At 35.5% G+C, this 15290-nt stretch overlaps 1 protein-coding gene across 3 annotated transcripts; it reads right to left on the bottom strand.

Annotated features, from left to right (window-relative positions):
- Positions 1–1863: 1863 nt before the first annotated feature.
- PNSB3 (NDH-dependent cyclic electron flow 1) lies at positions 1864–5066 on the bottom strand. 3 transcript variants are annotated; one of them, XM_090016355.1, is made up of 6 exons: positions 4805–5066; positions 4608–4718; positions 3932–3988; positions 2851–2913; positions 2611–2673; positions 1864–2166 (listed from the first exon to the last, which is right to left on the bottom strand). In XM_090016355.1, the coding sequence occupies exons 1-6, from the start codon at positions 4967–4969 to the stop codon at positions 2119–2121; spliced, it is 507 nt and encodes a 168-aa protein (XP_089872481.1). In that variant the 5' UTR covers positions 4970–5066; the 3' UTR covers positions 1864–2118. The 3 variants fall into 3 exon arrangements, with proteins under 3 accessions (XP_089872481.1, XP_089872483.1, XP_089872482.1); XM_090016357.1 differs by having other exon boundaries at positions 4608–4731; positions 4805–5001; XM_090016356.1 differs by lacking the exon at positions 2611–2673 and having other exon boundaries at positions 4805–5046.
- Between the last annotated feature and the right edge of the window lie 10224 nt (positions 5067–15290).

Below are 15290 nucleotides of genomic sequence, written 5' to 3'. Positions count from 1 at the left end.
GAGACGATGTGATGAATAAAACATAGAGAAGAGAGAGCCCTTATGTTAGTGGATGTAGGTCACATTGACCATAAATTCAATCTTGTTCTCGTCTCTCGTCTTTTTTTTTTTAGTGGCTTGCTGAAAAATGGCAAACTCTTTTTTATTTGATTTTCTATCTTTTTTCTCAGTTTTTGTTTTGCCCTTTCTAACTATTTTCTGGCCAAGCAATGACCGAAAATTGGCAGGCTGGAACTTTCCGGCAAGGGTGGCACTAGCCCTGCCATTTTCCAGCCAGTTGCTATCCAAAATATTGCTAGCACATTTTTACTTTATTTTATTTTTTCCTATTTTGCCTTCTCTGACCATTTTCCATTCAACCACGCATTTTTATTTTATTTTTTTGAGTTTGAAAACCCAAAACCTTGTTTTTCATGTTTTGGGTCATCCAAACATCAAGAAAACTGGGTTTATGTGAAGCTAGGTTTTGGCCCCTGTCATCAAAACGAGGCCTTAGTAGCCAAAACTAAAGGAAGAGATTGTAGCAGGGAGCACTCGATCAAGTTTCACTTTCATGTACTGCACATAAACAGAGAGACTTTGCATTGTTATATGGTTTAAAGAGAACCATGATCAACGGTTTCATGATATTATGGCCCATAAGGAAACTATGATCATTACTCATGAGTGCTACCAAGAACACATGACTCAACCTGTTCTTATGCAAATGCAGAGGTGAAAAACTAGTGAGCTTAGGGTGGTCCTACTCCCATGAACAAATCTATCCAACCTAGAAGATTTGCTTAATTGACATAGGTGGCCCTGCTTAAACTAAAGTGCAATAAATTAACTCTATAATGCTAGGAAAAACAAATCATAGAAGGTTGTGCAGGGATGATCAGTACCGTGCATGCCAAACAGCAAATCCATGGGTATTTGAACCTGAGTATCCTGGAAACATCTGCAGTCGGTCCGGTCCGTCTTCTCCCTTGTGCCCAACATAATATTTGATAGATCCTTTTGAACAACCTGTTATAATAGGAAAGTCCTATATGTTAAAATTAATTCGTCAACTTGATGTTAAAATCCATGGGCTTCTAAGTGGTCGTTATGCACTTGTTACAACCCAACATAATTGTGCTTCCCCTTGCTAGGCATGCAATACAAGCAAAATTGTATTCGCTTTTTGTGGAGGAACCTGATGGGTTTTATGAGAAATGGGACAGAACCTGCACTGAATCTTATGTTTGTTACTGCACACTCTGGTCATTGCAGCATCCGTTGTAATTGTTTTAATCTGATGTTTTATCTTCTTTTTACTTAGACGGTGATCACTCGTTCACCCTGTATACCACTGTGCTTAATTCTTCTGATCTGGAATAAAATTTGCTTTCTTTGAGAAAAAGAATTTATTGAGTTGTGATGCCAGCATAACCAGAGATCCAAATTCAAAGTCTTATTTGATTAGCTACTCAATTTTGATTTTAATTTAGGGGTCATCATTATTTAAAGTTGATTTTATTGCTTTACTGTACAATTCTTTATAGTCCATATTCCATAATTCTCTCCTTTTGTGACTTTGGCTCCAGATGTCAAAGTACACTAAGATTATACTATTTTATATTAGCTCGAATTTGAAAAGCCATTGGAAATAATAGTTCAACCTAAAATGAATATGATATGCTGGCATTCAGAGAACATCAATTACATGTTCTGATGTTGTGCTCAAGAACAAAGAGGTTTTGCATTCATCTCAAGAGAACTGATTCTACACCGAGTTGAATGTGACATGCACTGGATAATTAATTTGCTTCCATATCTGCTTATCAATGTGTTGGCTTTTCCATCAATGTAACCTGTGCAACATATCATGTGAACATTTCATTTTATTTTGGATTTTCTCTTAGTTTCCAACCATTTAGATTAGTATAATTGATTATTAGCATAATTAACTTCTCCAAGAAACGTTCAGTGGCACCATATTACTTGTATATGACAAAATGCCATCATAAAGAGATCCTAGTGACTAAAAGTCAACCTAGGAAACATAGAAAGCTCCTGAACATGGGCCATGAGCATAAATGACATGCTGACATTTGAAATTTGCAGGTGACCATCCAACCAATTTAAGTTGCCACATCAATTCCATTCATGTGCTTTCCATTCTGGCAATGTCTGGATGACAACCTGTGCCAAAAGTTCCAAAGAAACAAAGAATTTCTTAGCTCAAACAGAAAGATGAAGATATGTACAATCTAGGATCAACACATTCAATAACTAGCATTAGCTTGGTATTCATTGCCTCTTATTTGTGGTTGATGCAGTTGATTACTAATCATACAATCGAAAACCCCGAAAATAGCATAAACAACCTTAAATGTTCACTCATCACTTGCTCCTGCATCTTCATATTTTAGCCTTGAAATTTTTAACATGTTCAACTCTGGAACATGCTCTGCTACATGTGCATGCACGCGTACACACAATAGGGACGATGATTCCACCAGAAAAGCCATATGGTAAAGATTCACTTTAGATTGGTCACTTGGGAAGCAACAATCATTATCTAAAACATAGTAATTTGAGGAAAGAAGAGGATTTCTCAGGGAAGATAGGTGATTGCAGACTGACCTCTCCTCTCGAGCCTTCCTTCCCAACAACTGTTTGACAAGCCAGCCTCCAAGTCTTGGGCTTCTATGGGTGTCAAATACAAAAAGTTTATTGTTGCGCAAAATCATTTAGTGCACAATTTAACAGAGTGACGCCTTGTCACTCCCATTATTAATACACTTCTCATTCTATAAAAAAAAAAACCCACAATTTAAAAAAAAAAGTTCCATTGTTTGTGAAGTATGTATGAGAAAACTATACCTTCTTAAGAATTTCCTTCTCTTTGTCAGTAGATGGGCTTAACAATTCCTTACCTGCAACAACCTGGAAATGAAATGAAGTTCAGATTAAAATCTTGGTGATTCCAAAGATGACATACTCAACCAGTAAAGACCATACCAAATTGCCATTTCAAAAGTTGAAACATAGGGAAACGGCATAATAACAGCCTTCCAGTGATACTGAAGCTGGGAAACAGTGCAAGTGGATTGAACATAACAGATAGCACCATACCGACCAGTTTCTACTCATTTTAAGTGATCAGAATAATGTACCATGCTAAACAGAGCTGCCTTTTTTCAAACTTGTGGACCTACAGTCTACCATACCGAGCGCGAACACACTTGATGATCACGAGTCCATAAAGACAATTAATAGGTCTGTTTGTCGATTCAGGCATCGCTAAAATAAATTATAGTTCTGATCTTCCATCACTTTTCCTCTTTTCCTCCTTGTGTATGAAGGAAGCAAATGTTGGCAGGAAAGACAGGTTCATTAACAAATCTGTCAACTCATTTGAACAAGGTAGCAAGTAAATAATCGAATGTGTCAGTTTGTGCATGACCGTTAAAATTCCATTGTTTTTGTAAAGCTTGAGTTTCATCTAAACATTGTGAGAATTCAATTTGACATATCTAATGTGATCAACTGAGAATTAGACTGGCACATTTACCTCTGACAAGAATCAAGTATCATGGGGAGAATCTTCAGTATTAACTGTTCCTCATTTAAGAGGGACACAATGTCAATATACTCGGTTTCTAAACAAGAATGAAGGATGACATTCTTTGGTTCATGAATACCAAGATCTTGAATTTAGCAGAACTAGTAGAAGGAGAAGTGTTCCATTCAAATTCAAAACAACTATTACATAGTGCAGCTGGAGCCAATAGCATATGACATCCCCCACCTCTAGGATTTAATTTAGATTGAAATATCTAACTGTGATGGAGAAGGTTCACTAGAGTTGGCCTTGCAGTCCCTTACGGCAACAATAAGTGCTGAATCCAGTACAAGACCACTAATCAGACAATGAACACGTGTAAAACAGTATGTGATTTACCTCTACAATGCATGTTCCGCACGTGCCACCTCCTGCACAGTTCAGTAGAGCTTTGTCCTGTCAATCCAATGCAGCTTATGAATAGGATGCAATCAAATAGTAGTGCAACATCTCAAGCACGTTTGTTATAGCGTGCAGGATTCAGTATCTGATATTAATGTGATAGATCTAACAACAGAGCACAAATTTCTACAAAAGATGCGTGGATCTTCCACCAAGATGCTATACGCAATTGCATGGTGCCATGTGGACAATAGGAAAATCATTTTCCCAATATGCCCTCGGTCTTTACAATGATATCCAAGATGCCACCTATCTTAGTGAACATGGCAGAAACCCATTGGTTGCTTGAAGCTAAGGACACTTTAGAGTCAGCATGTCACTACTCCAAAAGAAAGAAGAAAACGAAAAGGGAAGAAGAGTTCAGTACAGTTAACACAAAATAGAGCTGTTTTCGTTAGAGAAAAATTACATTACTTTGTAAATACTATGTCTTCAACGTGCCCTTAAGTGTCAATATTAATCTGTTAACAAGAGCTAATTACAATAATACTTGAAAAATTCTTATCTTTTTTGTTCTTGTCCTTTAACTGTTAAAAACCGGATTTGAATTTCAAGGCATTAAAATCAAGCAAAATTTTTAAATAATGAAGACAATGGAATGCAAGGAGCTTACATATGGCCCATAGAGATCAATGTGGCAATCCTTCATTATGTTCCTGAGTTTCCGGCCGCCTGTTGCCGATCTAATCGCGATGTCTGGATTGCCATCTGGGAGAAGGCTAGACTGCCAAAACAAACTTTAAAACTTATAAATTCTCAAACAATGAAGTTGTTATCATCACCTTCTGCAAAGAAAGCCATTGTGCTTACTCCAATGAATGCAAAATCGATAGCTGGGGGTTCATCTTGATTGTTGGTTGCTCTAACTTTGTTTCTTGACAAACGGGAACTTGGTAGAGTTTTGGAGTACGATCTGTGTGTTCCGTCTTTGAAGGAACATTGGGAAGGAATGGAGTTGAGGTGAAGGATTTCCATGCCTAAGGGAGATAATTAGAAGAGTTGGTGTGATCAGTGCTGAACAAAGAGGGTCTTACTTCTCTCACTTTTTTGCAGCACTGTTAGTTGTTATGTGGCTGCCTTTTCTCTTATCCATAAACGATAAATATCTATCAGCTGCGTTTTTTTTTTTCGAAAATATTTCATTTAGGGAGCATCTTTTGCCTGATATTTGCAAAAAGAGTCTCACTTTTTTTTTGGAAAAGAAATTTCAGAACTCTTACTTTTCACTGTAACTGTCAAGTGGAGAACTGAATTAATTTCACGTTAAGATTCATATAAAATATCATTTTTAATCTTTGATTCGAAAATGTATGTTTTGTCTATTTGATTAAGTAATGGGTGCAGTTTAGCATAACTCACAGTAAATCAGAGTTAATCAAACTCGGGTTTCTATTTGACAGTTTAGCGAGAGAAAGATATTTGTCGCTAAAATATCATTTATTTATGATTTTAGCAACAAAAAATATTATGTCGGTAATTCGCTGCTAATTAGTGATGGATTAGCGATGTAATTTATTTTGTCTCTATATTCATCGCAACTTAGCGATGGATCAACGACAAAACTATTTTTTCGCTACCTCATCGCTAAATAGCGATGAAATTTGGCCATCATGAATTTGTCGCTAATTTCTCCGTAAATCTCTAATTTGAACCCCTTTCTTTTTCTTTTCTTTTTTGTCTCTGTCGCCTGCCGTGTTTCTTCTTCGCCACACGTCGCCCCCCCGGCCCGCCTCTCATCACCCCCCGATTTGCCGCCCGTCGCCCCCCAGCCTGTCGCTCGTCGCCTCCCGGCCCACCTCCTGTTGCCCCCTGACTTCGGCAGCCACACCCGCTGCAACTATCCTCCCTCCCTTCTGCTCGTGTTCTGACACCCGATGTCGGTGACCCCGAGCACACCCACTTCGTCGCTCGCCCTCCTCCCCCGCAGCCTTTCCCTTGCGAGCTCTGACAACATCGTCGCCGACCCTCCTACCTCCCTCACTGTTACCCCCTCCCTCTCTGACAGCCTTGCCAATCCCCTTCCACCGTGCACTCAGCCTAGGCGGACATCCCATTTCCCCCTCTTTTCCGCTCGTGTTCCGAACATCCCCGATGCCTTACCCCTGTCTCCGGCGACCTCGCAGGTAACCCTTCCCCTTGTTGTCTTCTTCCTCTTCGTTCTTTCCTTTTTGGGCAGGCCGACAGGGGTGACCCCCCTGTCGCCTGTCTCTTTTTGGTTGCCTCTTGTCTCTTTTCGGCAGTTTGTCCCTTGTCGGTAGGGGCTTTTGCCCTCTGACTTGCTCATTTTTTCGGTGACCGAGCAGGGACCGCCCCCTGCAGCCTTCTCGGTCTTCGGTAGTCTGAGATTTTACCCTGGCCCCTCCTTTGTGACAGACAAGGGTTTACCCCCTGTCTCAGTAGCCGTCGTCCCCACCTCCCTGTATTGTATTGTATATTTGTGCTTCATACGTTGCTGAGCTAATTGTGTGATGCTTAGTGCTAAGCATCGGATGTAGCTAAAAATGCAATACAAAAAGAAATAAGAAAAAATGTAAAAGCAAAAGCAATTCAAATAAGGTAAATACCCATGGTGAGTAAGTGATGCAAGCGCATCACATGTTATTTAATTTATTGGATGCAACACTTTTATGTTCAGAGACTCACTTACTTGTGGATATCTAGGACTACTTTGATGAAGTTTGGAGATCATGTTGAGCATGATTTTACTGTATGAGAATAGAAGTGTTCTTATTTTTAGAGTACAGATTCCATGCTCAGCATGATAGTAGTTAGCGAGATATTAAAGTGTGTTTGTTACAGGTACATGTTTGACATATGTTTTGATATGAATGATTTGAATGTATTGCAATGTTTAATGTGTCTGTATCCATGATTGCATGAAATTATTTTTCATTTGATTATGCCTTCCATGTAAAATTGTATCATAAAAATATGCTTCAAATAAATATATCGTTTTATGAAATGTGATTTCATATTTCTAAATATCCTCGTGATGTGTATAAATATGATGTGATGGTATTACACACAAAAATTTATGTATTAATTGAAACAAAAAATTGCTTACAAATAATCACCAAACAAGAATTAATAGATAAATTAGATATTTTTTTCATCATAGGATTATTAAGATTCTCTTTTAACTGGTGGTGATAATATCTATAATATTATAGGACAAAATGACTACAAACTGTGAATTGATGTACCGTAGGATAGTTGATAATGAGGTGTCACATAAATATATAGATGGTGTTGATAGTTTTATTGAATTTGCAACAGCAAATGTCAGTATAGTGGATCCCACCGGTCTGATCAGATGCCTCTGCACGATGTGTAAGAATAATCGATTTGCAGAACCTCGTAACGTTAGACAACACCTATACAGGAAGGGTTTTGTTAGTGGTTATCAGAATTAGACGCTTCATGGTGAAGAATTTTGGAATAATGTTGAAGCACGAATGAATGTGGTGCACGATAATCCATATGTAAATTTGATATTTGATGTCGTAGGATAAAAAATGGGTTTTGCTATGGGACATAGTGATGCACCAACACGGGTAGAGGAAGAAGCAACAAACGATGTAGTCAGTAGATTTTATGACTTAGAGATGTTGATGAGCCACTGTGGAATGGTTGCGAAAGTCACACTATCTTGTCTGCAGTTCTTCAACTACTGAATTTGAAGTCAAAGTATAATTTGAGTCAATCATGTTTTGACCGTCTGTGCTCTATTGTAAAGAGTATGTTGCCCAAAGATGAGAAATTGCCACAAAATCTTTACCGTGCAAAGATTATGGTTAATGCTCTAAGTATGAGGTATCAAAAGATATATGCTTGTCTCAATCACTGTATGTTGTATTTCAAAGATTAAGAAAATAGCAGATTATGTCCATTATGTGGACATCCTCGATTTAAGCCAAAGACAAGGGAAAATGGTAGCACAAGGTTAAAAAAAAATGTCATATAAGTCATTCTCCTACTTCCCTCTCACCCCTAGATTGCAACGACTTTATATGTCTTTGAGGACAGCTAAACAAATGATATGACATGCAAATAAAGTTTGACATGATGAAGACAAGATCACACATTCTGTTGACGCAGAAGCTTGGAGGCACTTTGATCATACTCATCACAACTTTGCTTTGGAAGTGAGAAATGTTAGGCTAGGTTTATGTACAGATGGATTTAATCTATTTGAGGGTAGATCAACTTCATACTCATGTTGGCCGGTATTTGTCACCCCATACAACCTTCCTCCAAGATTGTGTATGAAGCGTCAAAATCTTTTCTTGTCTCAATTGATCCCTGGTCCGACTTCTCTGGGCCAAAATCTTGATGTATATTTAAGGTCACTGATTGATGAAATGAAAATATTATGGGATGATAGTGTTCTCGCGTGGGATGACGGTGTTCTCATATACGATGCCCACAAAAAACAAAACTTTAATATGAAAGTTGTTGTTCTATGAATAATCAGTGACTTCCATGCATATGATATGTTATCTGGTTGGAGCACACATGAGGTTGGCATGTTCGTATTGTATGAAGGATATAAAATCGTTTAGATTAATGCATGGAAGGAAGCCATGTTGGTTTGATTGTCACCGTCAATTTCTATCCAGCGATTATCTGTTTCGATGACAAAAGAATGTGTTTCAAACATGCATAACTAAAATGGAAGGTTCACCCACAAGGTTATCTGACATAGAGATTTTAAAAAGATTGTGGTACTTTCCATGTGGACTGACAGATGCTCGTAGGCTAACACCCTTCTTTGGATTTGGAAAGGATCACAATTGGACAAAGAAATTTATATTTTGGGAACTATCATATTGGTCAACCTTATTGATATGACATAATTTAGATGTCATGCATATGAAAAAAAATGTGTTTGATAATGTGTTTAATATGGTAATGAATATGAAAGGAAAAACAAAGGATAATCCAAAGGCCTGTATGAATTTAAAAGTAATATGTAAAAGACCAGAATTGGAACTTACATAGTATAATGACAAAGTACTAAAACCAAAGGCAAGGTACGTACTTGGACCAGATCAAGTAAAGTTGGTATGCCAATAGTTGAGACAATTGAGATTTTTAGATGGATACATTTCAAATATTGCTTGGGTTGTGAAGATAGATGAGGGACAGCTATATGGGTTGAAGAGTCATGATTGTCATTATGCAATGGTTGATACCCCTAGCATTCTATGATATATTAGACAAACCTATATTGGGGTATTGTCCGAGTTGAGTATATTTTTTAGAATATTGTGCGCATCAAAAGTTATAGTATCTGAGGTAAAGAATCTCAAGGATTATGCCGTCGCTACTATTTGTCAGGTAGAAAAGATTTTTCCACCCACATTTTTTGATGTTATGGAACATGTGATCATACATTTTTCATATGAACTTAGAGTGGGTGTACCTGTGCAATATCAGTGGATGTACCAATTTGAAAGGTATATATTTTTTTAAAAATTTATTTTCAATGCTATTAAGAAATTTATTGTAATCTAAGATGTATATTATTGACAGATGCATGTTTGACCTCAAAAAAATGTTTGAAATAAAGCAAGAGTAGAGGGCTCAATTTGTGAGGCGTACACTTTAGAAGAGATTTCAAATTTCTCATCTATGTACTTTGAACCTCATATTTCAATACGTTACATATGCTCACCTCGTAATGATGATGGAGAACAATTAACTGTAACTGACAAATTGTCTATATTTTAACCATTTGGGCATATATTTGGCAGTTACTGGTCAAGACTCTTGGAAGATCGAGAGAAAGACGCAATACAGATCTATATTCTTTTTAATTTCTTAGCAATCGACCTATACATCGAGTATGTATACTTAATATGTAACACTAAGTTCTATATGTGCGTACATGGTTCGGTAAAATAAGTTTTTGTTAAGTTCAAACGATTTGATCTGGAGTTGCGAATAAAACTTCCACATCTCACTGATGCAGAAATACATAAAGAACGTGAAAATAAGTTTGTGGCACGGTTGAAAGAGTCGGTAAGGATGATTGTATATATTATATCCCTATAAACAATAATTAAATACTTAATTGATCATGATCACAATCATTGTTTATGCTTGTAGGTCCACCATAGTAATGTTAAAGATCGAAGAATATGTGATTTACAAAATGGTCCGATCAAAGTTGTGCAATGTTACAACAGGTATATCATAAATGGTTATCGATTCCATACAAAAGACTATAGTGTCAATAAGTCAATGATGAATAGTGGTATGTGTGTCAAGGGTAGCAGCTACGGTGAAAATAAACATGACTACTATGGTGTTATAGAAGAAATAATAGAGTTGACTTACTTAGGCACAAATAATAGTGTAACTTTATTCAAGTGTCATTGGTTTGATCTCACAGCAACAAGAGTCGACAAAGCCTCAGGCATTGTGGAGGTGAATCATAAATCAAGGTTTGAAACATATGAATCATTCATATTAGCCTTGCAAGCTCAATAAGTTTATTATACTTCATATCCTAATACAAGAAAGTAATTAAGAAATGAATGGTGGACAGTTTATAAGGTAAAGTCTAAACTATACCCCGAGTATGATCAATTACAGGAAGACAAGATTTCTGAAAAGGGTGATTACTATCAATCAGATGATATGTATGACTTTTCTTTATGGTCACGATGTCGCACCTGGTATGCATGTCATATCTCCATTGTCTGATGGCACATGCATGAAAGAATATGATCCAAATGAAATACCAAGTGGATGGGCGCTAAATGAAGAAAAAGAAGATGATGACGAAGAGGAGGAGGAGGAAGAAGAAGAATATGAAAGTCAAACAAGTGATGATGAAGCATTCTCGAGCTAGTAAAAGTACATCTTATAATACATACCTGTATTTGATCTGAATGTATTGAAATGTATTGTAATGATTTGAATGATTTAAAGGTATTGCAATGTTTGAATGTATTGCATGAACTTATTTTTTATTTGATTATGCATCTTCGATAAGTATAGAGTTATGATTTGAATATATTGTAACGTGTTAGAATTATTGGAATGTATTGCAATATTTGAATGTCTTGCATGAAGTTTTTTTTTATTTGATTATGTATCCATGAAGATTTAGAGTTGTGTAACTGATCCAATTGTATTGCAAGTTAAGGATAAGTTATCCAAGATTAGCAAGTGACTTCATATCTTATATTTTAATGTATTGCAATATTTGATGCGAATGATTTTAATGATTTGAATGTATTTAAATGTATTACAATGATTTAAAGGTATTGCATGACATTTTTTATTTGTTAGAATATGGTTTGTGGAGGTCACAATCATCGAACACCCAGTGGTAGACAGTCTCAACCTTCATCTTCACGGACTGCTTCAATAAAATAATTGTATACTTGATTAGTTTAAATGTGCATTGTGTGAATTTTTAACTCATTGTTCTGTAGGTGATGTTTCGCCTACACATGACCCATCTACACCAGCTATGCATACACATCACGAGACAACGTCGAATGCAGGGTCTTCTCAGTGTGACATACGATGACTAATTCAAATAGTATATAGATCTACTGCAGTAGAAAGGCCATAGTCCTTCTACTATCAAGAGAGATTATTGGGAGGGCATGTGCGACAAGTGGGCGAGCAATGAATTTCGAAATCGCTCAGCAAAAGCTGCACAAAATCGAGCGAAGATGCTCATCTACACACAGGTGGATTTAGGACTTTTGGGAGCCACTAGAAGAAAATGGTAACTCATCAATATATATATAGTCAAATTTGTAAGTATTTTTGCATACTTATTAATCAATTTTTTTATCATTTAACATTGCAAGAAGCAGAAAAAGGAAACATTGTGACTTACAAGGATGTGTTTGTTGAAACACATAAACGTAAGAGCACAAGAGATTTTGTATCAGAGAAGGTGAGAGCAACATCGGTATGTATTTATTGTATTAATAAATATTGTAATATACACGTTATATTGAATTACGTTATCATAAACATTATAATTCTAAATTATTAATTCATATTCTAATTATTACTTTGTAGGAGTCATACGAGCAGCAAATGGTACATCGATATGGCAATGACTCCACCCAGCATCCGCCTTTTGATCTTGCAGCATGGGTGACTGCAATTGGTAAACCCAAAAAGGGTTGTGTGTTCAGGTTTGAGAGTAACATGAACAACACACCAGTCATTGCCTTCTGCAGCCACGGCTCTCAAAGTTCTTCCACCAGCATCAACTCCCAATGTTCCATTGACCCTGCTATATCTTAGGATGGTGTCTGTCAGCGTCTTGAGGACAAAATATTGTACTTTTTAAATGAAGTCATTTCCAACATTGTTCGTAATGAGTTGTGTAAGTTTTTTCAGGACAGGGGAACTTTGTCTGCATTCAACATGAGCTTCGGTACCCGTCAGGTATAAAGATTCATGTCATTTGTTTCATGTCATTAGATTTCAAGCTAATATATGCATGATTAAATACATATATACATGATTGCCTCACTATAAATTTTTTTGACACCTTATAACAAATATATGCATGATTGATTCACTATATAATTTTTATGACACCCTTATAACACATATACGCATGATTGAATCACTATGAAAGTTTTTTTACAACCTTACAACACATATATGTATTAATTCATCACTATAAAAAAATTTTAGTTCCTTATAACACATATATGCATGATTTAATCACTATAAAAGTTTTTTGACAACTTTAGAACACATACAAGCATGCTTTCATCACTATGACAACCTTAGAACACATATGAGCATGATATTAGCATATATGAAAGTCTTTTAATGCCTTATAACACATATTAGCCTGATATTAGCATATATGAAAGTTTTTAATGTCTTACAACACATATATGTATGATTGAATCACTATAAATTTTTTTTACTGCTTTAGAACATGATAGGCATGATTGAATCACATATAAAAATTTTTGACTGCTTTAGAACATGATTGAATCACATATAAAGTTTTTTTACTGCCTTAGAACATATATAAGCATGATTTCATCACTATGAAAGTTTTTTTACTGTCTTACAACACATATATGCATGATTATGATACATATCACATTTATTTGATAGACTTATACACTATATATGCATGCATGAATCACTGTAAAATTCTTTAACAAACTTAGGACACATAATATCTGCATGATTGAGTCACTATACATTTTTTTCAGTCTTAGAACACATATTTGAATTTTGTTAATGTCCTTCAGTTTATTGCTATTTTTTGTGTCATTCAGCCATTTACTTTGTTGCATTAGATTAGGTGCATTGCATATAATTTATTTTATTATATTTTGTTTATAAATAGTAACATTTTTGTTCTCTTGTAGGATGCTGAAGATGATCAGCGTAGAGGAGCTGATGAAGGCATGGAGGGAGGCACAGATCGACAAAATGAAGATGATGATGCCCAGAATCTTGGTGAGGATTAGATTTATTTGTTTAATTTCTTTGACGTACTTGTAACTAATTATAAATTGGCAAGGATTGTATTTGGTTATTAAAGTTTGCCTAACTTAGAACTTATGTTAAATTTGTTCCACCTTATATGCATTTTTATGTGTATTTTGTTTTTTATAAGTTGGTTATATGGTTTGTATAACAAGAATTTTTTCTCAAGTTTCAAAAAATTTCAAAAAAAGAATTAATTATTTTAAAAAAAATTAGTGATGTATAATATCCGTCGCCAATTTAAAGCAGTCGTCAGTTTGCGATGAAATTAAAGTCGTTGATAATGTCGATCGCCAAATTGGCGATGAACATTAGCGATGGATATGTATCCCTTGTTAAATAGTAGCGACGGATTACCGATGGATTAAATTCTGTCGTATAACCAAATCAGTCTCTATTTAGCGATGGATTAATGGCAAACATGATCCATCGCTACTTAGCGACGGATTAGCGACAGATAAATTCTGCCACAGTTTAGCAACTAGGGTTATGCGATGGATGTTATCTGTTGCAAAATCTATCGCTAACGTATTTAGTGACGTATAGCATCCATTACTAATACACATTTTTCTTATAGTGCATGTGTTTCTGAAACTTGTGAAAAATTTATAAAAAATATAAGAAACTCGTTTTTCATCATTTCACATCACATGGGAAACCTACTTATTTTATATGAGAAACTTGTTTCTCTTATTTGAGAAACATGTTTCTGTATATTTTTTGCAAGTTTTTCTTAAATAAGAAATTTTTTTCAATGAAAAGTTAAGATATATGTTATTCAAAATTTTAGATACTTATTTTACTTGTAATCAATGCAATCACATATTTTATAAAAAAATGTATTAATTCTTACTATTTATCATAATATCAGTAAAAGCAAAGTTTTAGTAAACTTATAATTTTCTTTGTTAATAATGTTGACATTTGCACTTATGCTTCACACACACATATATATGGATTAATATTGACTACTAATGAATGTATATAACTAATGAGCTAGAAATCATAGCTGCAAGTTGTATCGACTCAATCTAACCACATACATGTGTTCAACATGGTTTGTTTGCTAAGGATCAAGCCTTGGATCGTGCTTTTCTGATGTAAAAATGTGATCTTTTGAGTTATAAAATTTTGGCACATTGTGAACCATTGATTTTTAACCTCTTAAAAAACCTAATTACATGTCATAATCACATGATTCAAAACAAATTTCTTACTAAACAAACCATGTAGATCACATCAGTAACATTTGATTTACAAAAAAAATGAAATTTTAAAAAAAAAAGTGATTTCTACACATTAGTTTTGTACCTTCATTAGTAGCCAATATTTACAATATATATAAGGGCATAACATCGGATGTCTTCCATCATATGCGCTAGGTGCCACTGATTGTTTGACATAAAGGCTTTTTAGCAACGGTCGTGAAAGTCATTTTTTGCTTAAAGGCATACATGTTCGATGTATTCTACATTATGCCCTACCATAGTAATAATATAGTGCTCCTGGAGCACCTACTCCCTCTTGTGAACCATTGATCACTTCCACGGAAGAGGGTTAGATGTTTTGTACCTTTTTATAATTATTGAAAACAAAAAAAGTAGATGTCGTCTCTCTCTCATTCTTAGCTACCATCTTTGGACTTTCTATTATTGCCAACCCGACTCCACTTGCATCAACCAACATGCAGTGGTGTAGCTAGCAAAAACAAAATGGTGTGATAGTCGGGGTTTCGGGGGGAGCACCCCCAATTTTTTTTTTAGATAAAATAAAAAATGGCTACAATTATTAATAA

The sequence above is a fragment of the Nuphar pumila genome, chromosome 8 (assembly GCF_984573655.1).
Source record: "Nuphar pumila chromosome 8, dmNupPumi1.hap1.1, whole genome shotgun sequence".
In the NCBI taxonomy this organism is placed as follows: Eukaryota; Viridiplantae; Streptophyta; class Magnoliopsida; order Nymphaeales; family Nymphaeaceae; genus Nuphar; species Nuphar pumila.
Note: the sequence above shows the minus strand (reverse complement) of the source record. Positions and strands in the feature narration are given on the sequence as shown.